The 8,508-nt window shown below is 42.5% G+C and overlaps 1 protein-coding gene across 3 annotated transcripts in view; it reads left to right on the forward strand.

The window, feature by feature from the left end:
• The window catches only part of TOGARAM2 (TOG array regulator of axonemal microtubules 2), a 94,804-nt gene extending 86,878 nt beyond the window's left edge, over positions 1 to 7,926 (forward strand). For all 3 annotated transcript variants that reach the window (XM_072634083.1, XM_072634084.1, XM_072634085.1), the window contains one exon: positions 3,457 to 7,926. In XM_072634083.1, coding sequence (XP_072490184.1) covers positions 3,457 to 3,713 — 257 coding nt within the window. In that variant the 3' untranslated portion in view covers positions 3,714 to 7,926. The remainder of the gene's footprint in view (positions 1 to 3,456) is intronic.
• The last annotated feature ends 582 nt before the right edge of the window (positions 7,927 to 8,508 follow it).

Raw genomic sequence — 8,508 nt, forward strand, 5'->3', positions numbered from 1 at the left:
ATTGTCTCTTCCATTCTCTGTCTTCTAAACCTGCTATCTGGCTTTTGACATTTTCATTCAACTGAAGCTACCAATGAACAATGGACATATTCATGAACAAATCTAAGACCCTCTTCTGAGTCCTCAGACTTTTCTGTAGCCTTTAGCTCTGTTGACCACTCTCTCAGGAACTCTTTGCTCTGGGTTTTATGATACTCCTCTCCCTTGGATCTCCTCCTTCCTGTCTGAGCATTCCTTCTTAGCCTCTTTTGCTGGTTCATCAACCACATCATTTTATCTAATGTAGGTCCCATCTAATGGCCCTGGTTCCATTTCTCTTTTCTGTATGTGTTTGCTCACTTGGTAACCTCATTAGCTTCCATGGATTCAAAAACCAGGCATGTGATCCCCAAAATCTACCTTTCTACTCCTAGTCTCTCTCCTGACCACTAGTGTCACATTATCAACTTTCTGTTGGACTTTTCAAGTTTGATTCCTGTAGGCATTTCAAAGTCAATACTTCTGAAACAGAACTCATTATCTTTTCTCACAAACATTTTGAAGTAATAGAAAGGAATCTTAGCATTTTAGAATTCTCAATGCTCAGAGCTGGAAAGGTATCTCAGAGAGGGTTCTCATTCAATCCTATATAGGAATTCCCCAGCAAGTGTTCATCCAGCTTTTGCTTGGACACCTCCAGTGATGGAGAATTCATTATTTCTCTAGGTAGTACATCCCATCATGAGACAGCTTTGATTGAACTCCCCTGTTACTGTCAAGGGCAAGCCTATCCATCCAGTCACCCAGGTTTGCAATCTTAGTGTCATCCTAGACTCTTCACTTTTAGTTACTCCACATGTCAAATCACTTTCCAGACCTTGTTGTTTTATCTCCACAACATCTCTCACATGTATCTCCTCTCCACTGCATTTCCTGACCATTTCCATACCATCTCCACTCAGGCTATCAGTTCTTCCTTGGTACCTTGGATTCTAATCCTAGAACCACCTTGAACCCTAATAGGTTAGCTTTAGCTTCATCTTGCCTAGACGGAAGCTTCCACCATGCTCCAGCCCAATTCCACACCATGCTTTCTTCACTCAGGCCATCATCTCCACCTTCTCTCTCCACTAGAACCTTGGATTCCATCCCTGGACCCACCCTGAACTTTTGACCTTGTCTTGTCTTCATCCAGGAATCCATCATACTTTCACGCCATTTGTATCCCCAGCACTTAGCACAGGTCCTGGCCTCTAATAAAATGCTCGCTCGCTCACTCATCTATCTATCTGTCTATCTAACTATCTATCTATCTATCTATCTATCTATCTATCTATCTATCTATCTATCTATCTATCTATGTCTGTCTTTGAGTGTCTTAGGTAAGGCTAGTACATACTGAAAATAAATCTGCCTGCTGTGATATCTTCATCATCTCTGGACCTTTTCTTTTAACCAGTGGGACCTGATCAACTTCAGAAACCCTTCACAATCCTGGTCATGATAGGCACAGAGAGATGAATACAACTTGCCCAAGGTCACAGAATTAGTTGGATTCAATTTCATTCAATTTACCAGTTATAGATTAATTACCTGCTATGTGCCAAGAATAGAAATAAAAGGATAAAAATAGAAAAGTTCCTATCCTTAGTGAGTTTATAACATGCAGCCTTTAAGATGTCAGTCTCTTCTTGGTACTCTCTTCTCTCTAGTTTTTTGGGAAACCACTTTCTCCTGGTTCACTTCCTACCTGTCTGACTACTCTATCTCCTTTGCTGCATCTTCATTCAAGTCATGCCTACTCACATGTGTGTCCCCTAAGACTTTGAGCCAGACTCCCTTCTTTTCTCCCTTTACATTGTTTTGTTTGGTGATCTCCTTAGCTCCCATAGATCCATTCCTCATTTCTCTACAGATGACTCTTGAAATTATTTATCCTGTCCTAACCTCTCTCCTAACTTTCAGTCTCATATTACTAATTGCCTATTGGACATCTTGAACTGGTTTTTCCATTGACATCTTAAACTCATTATGTCTAAAACTGAAATAATTTTCTTTCCCTCCATGCTCTCACCCCTTCTAAACTTTCCTCTATTTCCACTAGCCTTCTAGTCTCCCAGGCTCATGACTTAGGTGTCATCCTCAACTGCTCAGTCTCTTACCCCGCCCCCCCTCCATATCCAATTTGTTGCCTAAATTTATTGATTTTTATCTTTATAGCATCTCTTGTGTATTCCCCCTTCTTTTCTCTGGTGCTGCCACCATCCTGCTGCAGTCCCTCATCACCTCATGCTAAACCTATTGCAATAGTCTGTTGGTGGATCCACCTGCCACAAGTCTCTCTCCATTTCAGTCCATCCTCCACTCAGCTGCCAAAGGGATGTTGCAAAAGCACAGGTCTGTTCTGTCCATGTCATCCTCTTATTCAGTAAACTCTGGTAGCTCCCTATTATCTCCTTTCCTACCTTTCCAGTCTTCTCACACCTTACACTCTTCCACATACCCTGTGATGCAGTGATACTGTCCTCCTTGCTATTCCTCATTCAAGACACCCTCTCCCCCAACTTAGGTCATTTTCACTGACTGTCACCCAGGCCTGGAATTCTTTCCTTCCATGTCTCTGCCTCTTAGCTAATATCCTACCTTCTCCAAGAAGCCTTTCTGGTCCTCCTTGATGCTGGTTTCTTTCCTCTGTCATTATCTCCAGTTTATCCTATCTATATTTTATTTGTACACAATTGTTTGCATGTTGTTTCCCGCATTAGATTTCCTTGACAGAAGGGACTCTTTGTCTTTCTCTGAAGCCCTAGTGCTTAGCACAGTGTTCAGGCACATGGAGGCACTGAATAATGCTTTTGTTTTGATAACGTATTGGGGGACATACCAAGTAAACAGGTAAGTAGATTCAAGATGAATTGAGAGGGGGCAAAGCTTTAACAACTGGGGGTACAAGGGAATCAGGAAAATCTTTTAGAGGTTTAACCTTGAGGAAAGAGAAAGATTCAAATTTGAGGAGGCAACACCTTCTAGGCATGAGAACAGAGAGCTGGGAAATGAAATATCGAGTTCATAGAATAGCAAGACAATAAGTATGGCTGGAACATTGAGTGGATGAAGGGAAATAATGTGAAATGAGCATTCAATGAAGGATGGACCCAGATTGCATAGGGATATTGTAATTGGGGCCTAGGCAAGCCAGCTTGTGTCTTCATAACCCTCAACTGTTCCTTTTAATTTTCCAGGTGACCAAGGGTGACCTAATTCCTCTTGATATCCCAGGTTTCTTGATTATGATAACACATGTGTCTAGGTCAGGGCTGGTGCATGGAGTTAGAGGGCAGGGCAGTGGCCGGTTTGACCTCAAAGCATGCTGGAGCTGGTGTGTTTTGGCTGACCAGTGGTTGACATAGAACGTGAGAAGCAACAGTGGGAGACAAATCATGACTCAGGCTGCTTTTGGTCTTCTTTGCTCCACAGTGCTGGTGACTTCAGTCTACTTCCGGAAGCCTCAGGGGGTGGAACGACACGTCCTCCCTGTTCTCTGGTACTTCCTGAACAACATGATTGGGAATGGGGTCCTGCCAGGACATAGTGGCAACGTTCGTGCTGTGGTGTGTCAGCTGACCAAGAGCCTCTATGAGCAAATGGGGACTCGACTGAAGGACTGTGCTGCTGGACAGCCAAAACAAGTCAGCAAGATGCTCCAGGAAATCTTGGATTCGAACTTTCAGTGAGGCGGAGTAGGGACAGGGGTTGGGGGCCGGGGGAGGAGCAAAGGGGTACTGCCCCCCACTTTGAGACCATTGGCAGCTCAAGAACTTTCAGCTGGATAAAACATGGATCTGAGATGGGCAATTAACTTTTTTAACTCTTATTTTTTTCGGATGGAAGAATCTACTGGTAGAATAGGCCTATAGAGTTTCAGATGTATATAGTCTATTTTGAGGTAGAATTAAAAAAAACACCTATTTTTCTAAGGTTTTATTTTCTTGCACTCTTTTACCCCCAGAGAAGTTTACATAGGTATTTTTGTAAAAAACAAAAACAAACAAAAAACAACAAACAAACCAAAAACGAAAGCATAAATACAAACAAAAAAAATCATAAACCCAATAAATTGTGAATTATTCTGTGATGGTATTAAAAAAGAAAGAAAAGGCAGGACATTATTTATATCTGTTATAGTCTATATGTGAACACCTGTCTATTTGCAGATATACCAAACCCATCTGTGAATGCACAGCTTAGTTACGCTCAGATGGGTAGAACTATTTAGAGATGTCGAAGGCCATTAGGGACTGTTAGCTTCAGTTTGAGATAAGCTAAATAAATAGATGGGGCCTATGGGGATCAGTTCTTTTGTCCTTTGTAGTCATTTAAGGAAAGTCCTCAGAGTCTGAAGAATCTTGTTTTGGGCTCATTTTGGGGGTTTTTAATCATGAACTATTAATTAATTAATTAATAATCATGAATTATTACTAACTTGATATTTTCATTACTACAGACCAGTTTCAGAGGGCATCCCTCAGGGGTTTGGGGGTTTTTGGGGGGTTTTGAGTAGCCCTAAATGAGGTCTCACATTTAGTCATTCTCTTTCATGAGTGTATAGGGTTTTATTTTATGGAACATAGTACGGAATTGGGAAGGAATAAAGGAGGAAAGATGGGTTTCAGATATAAAGAGCTAGTACTTGTTGATTACTGAGAGAGTAAGAGAACTTGAGCCCTAATCTCAGGAATAGGATGTCTAGGGACAGAGCAGATCAGTGAGAATTTGACAGAATTGAGCCAGGGAAAGAATTAACTTGAGGCTATTGTCCTAACATACCGGAAAGGTAGTACCTGGAAATCTAAGGTCTCTGTGCCAATCCATAAATCAGTCCAAAGGAAGTTGGCACCTCTGGAAATTGGGTATCAGGGTGTTCAATGCCACACTGCAAACTCAGGGCCTTTTCTCAGTCTCTGTGGTCTCTGGGTTTGGGGCAGGCTCAGGAAGACCCTGCTTGAGTAAATCAGCTCTAGGCTGGGGACAACTTCTGGTTGGTTCCAGGTTCAATACAAGGGGTTTTGAGCCTCTCCAAGAGGCCTAGGGAGAATTTGGGTTTAGGGTTAGCCTAGCCAGACTTGCTTAGAGCCCTCTAAAAATTCTACAACATTCCTACTCCCTATAAATTTTCAGGTTTCACCCAGGGCTGGATTAGGGATTCCCCCCAACCCCAGGGGAATGACTGTGATGATATAAGGATGTTTCAAAGCTTATTTATTTTGGGTAGGCACCTATGTGTGGCCCCAGGGAGAAGTAGGTCCTCAGGTTGGTTGTTTTCCAGCTAAAGGCGGGGTAACAGGTACTTCTAGGTGTTGGTTCTAGCTCCACCTGAGTGAGGTCAGAGTGCCAGCGGAGCTGGTGGAGCAGGAAGCCTTAGTGCCGCCAAAGGCACCAAGAGTGTACTCTGTCCCCATCTTTAGAGTTGTGCTCATCTGTCTGATTGATTGTTTGATTAGTTGGGTTATGTTTAATTATATTCCAAGCTATCTTCTGGGCTTTTTTCACCTTCGAGTGGGACATAGTGGATAGAGTGCTGAACTTGGAGCCAGGAAGTCCTGGGTTCAAATTTTATTTCTGACTCTTACTAACTGTGCAAGTCACTACCTCTCAGTTCAAGGCAGGTCTTTGTGACATGCATCAGTGACTGATAGAATCTTAACCCTTGACTTGGGAGGGAAAAATCCTTCCATCATGGAAGGCTTCTTTTTGGTAGGGGGTACCTTGAGATAATATAAACTTTGTAATTTTCCTTCTCTTCCCACTCCAACACTTGCAAGAATGGAGATGAAACTGGGAATAAGGTGGAACCATCGTTTCCTTTAGAACTTTGTAGCTTATCAAGAATCCAGAGTCTGTTGGGGGTTTTTCTAGAGTTTTTAGGAATATACAACTTCCAGGGCATATGTCTGACCTCAGTGACAGAACTATATTCTTTCCTACTTTACCTTATCTCCAACTTTCAAGCCTTTCATCTTGAGTACTTAGGTCCTACCCCAGTGATTGGGGATTTTTTAAAAAGTTCAATTGAGAGTCCAAGAATACTCATTTGCATACTTTTAAAAAATTCCCAAACTCTTAAGTCCTATCTGTTACTTTAACCCGTGGACATGGCTGCAAGGGCCATACTCTTGGTAAAGACAGATGTCATAGTAGTACTTTTATCATGCCTTGGGAGCTTTGCATCTCAAGCCATTCCCACATAATCCCTTTTAAAGAAAGTGAAGGCAGTAGAATGGCATGATCTTGGGCTATTTCTCTGGTAATTTCTTGGAGAGCTACAGGGAAGGCACAGAATGAGGTTTAACTTAGTACCACTGGTTATCAGAGCATGTAGAGTTCTTTATATGTAGAAATGCAGGCTGTTAGGAATAGGATATAAACTCGAGTAGTTTTTTTTTTTTTTAGTAGTAGGGGTGGTTTTAAACAGCCACCCACACTATCTTGCCTAATCATTCTTGTGACCAATAGATACACCTATGAGATGATTGATGGGGACTGAGGATACTGTCTATGACTGCAGAACAAAGATTTTCTTTGTGTAGGAAACACAATACATGGGTTAGTCTTTGTTTCATTAATACCTGCCTTGCTGGAGTCAACTGTTCACCACAGACTGACATAACCAAATAGGGCTTCATGTCCCTTTCCAAGGCCCCTGAATGTTTTTAAAGACATATGTGTCCTCCTCTCCACTACCTTTACTTCGCAGCTTCTTCAGCATAGAAAGATGGCAAAACCACTGCTTCTGACCACAAAAGCTGATACCCGCCTTGGGTCCTGCCAGGTGCCAACCTGAATCACAGTTTTTGTTTAAACAATGAACATGGAGTCAAAGAGGCAGTGCAGTACAGTGGTAATGACATTATCTCTGAAGGCAGACCTTGGTTCAAATCCTACTTCAGATATTACTAGCTGCATGACCTTGGTTAAGTCACTTAACCTAAACAGGGCTGTTTCTTCATCTGTAAAATAAGAAGGGTTGGACTAGGTGGTCTTTCAAGGAGGCCTTCCAGCTCTACATCTATAACCATTATCCTAAGTTCTTAGCTTCTGCAGGTCTGTTTATTGTCATGGTTTGGCCTGCTGCTGCTGATGGGAGCATATTGGGGGTATTAGAAGTCCAAGGCCTGGCCAGCTAGTCTGACTAAAGGAGTAAAGAGAGGAACATAGGACAGAAGTGTTAAGGAGCAGAAAGAGGAATGGTTACCAAACCCTGGTCTTTCACCGTCAGTCCGTGTTCTCCAATTGTTGTCCAATCATTCAGTCCTATCCAGCTCTCCATGGACTGTACTGTGCATGGAGTTTTCTTGGCAAGAATACTGAAGTAGTTTGCCATTTCCTTCTCTGGTGGATTAAGGCAAAAGAGGTTAAGTGACTTGCCAAGGGTTACACAGCTAGTAAGTGTCTGAGGTCAAATTTGAACTCAGATCTTCCTGACTCTAGGCCCTGCACTCTATGCACTGAGTCACCTAGCTGCCTCCATGTATTGTAAAGAGACACCTGGATGTGAAATGCTAAGGAAAGATTAAATCAGGCACATCAACCAAATAGCCAGGTAGGGTCCAGCAAACATGGGAAATTTAGCGGGGTCAGGATTGAGTTTTGTCAGGAGTCCTAGGGATAGACTGAAGGTTTGTCTGCTCAAGGGTTGATAAAAACAATTGGCTTTTCAAGCCTGCCTTGCCCACACAGGACTGATGAGCCTCCACTGGTGCTGACCTCTTGGGCCATGTCTTCAGGAGCAAAGAGCTGGGATAAAAGAGTTTTTGTGGGTTCCACTGTCCTTAGAATGTGACAGATTTGCAAATGTTTGTTCCCCCGTAGATTCTGAGGTACCTGGTACCCATGGGTGCTGTTTTCTTCTGTACAGACCTTTGGAGAATAAAGTATCTACCAATATTACATGGATTCTATCTGGTGTTTTGGTGTCTGTTCCCACAAAGTAGTTTTACTTGAGCAGTCATTTTCCAGTGTGTCTTCGGGACCTTTTACCCCAGAATCTGGGATGGAATGGCTCTCCTCCCCTTCCTTTGTCTTTTAAGCCCCTCTACACCACTCCCACTACTACAACACTTCTCTCCCTGTGGCTCTGGGATAACACTCTTGGGCAGTAGGTTTCTTTGCACATTTATCTGCCCTTTGAGGAAGAATACAGAACAACATTTGCGTTGTATAATTCTTCTCCTTCCTTCCACGTAATCTCAGCCTCTGTTTCCTCACCCATAAAAAGAGGATAATGACACTTGTGCTATTGAACTCATAAAGCTGTTGCAAAGAAAGTATTTTGCAACTCTTGATTTATAGTACAAATGGATAATGTTTGGGAACTAACAAGCATGGCTCTAAGCAGAGAGTTCTTGGGTTCTTTAAGTCTGGAAGCCTCCTCAGGACTACCCTTTCAAAGAGGTAGAGTGAGAGAAAAAAAGTAGAATAACTCCTTGCTTATGGCATTTCCATCTGCGTTCTTCCATTTGGAAAAGAAAG

This window comes from Notamacropus eugenii, chromosome 1, assembly GCF_028372415.1.
Source record: "Notamacropus eugenii isolate mMacEug1 chromosome 1, mMacEug1.pri_v2, whole genome shotgun sequence".
Classification (NCBI taxonomy): Eukaryota; Metazoa; Chordata; class Mammalia; order Diprotodontia; family Macropodidae; genus Notamacropus; species Notamacropus eugenii.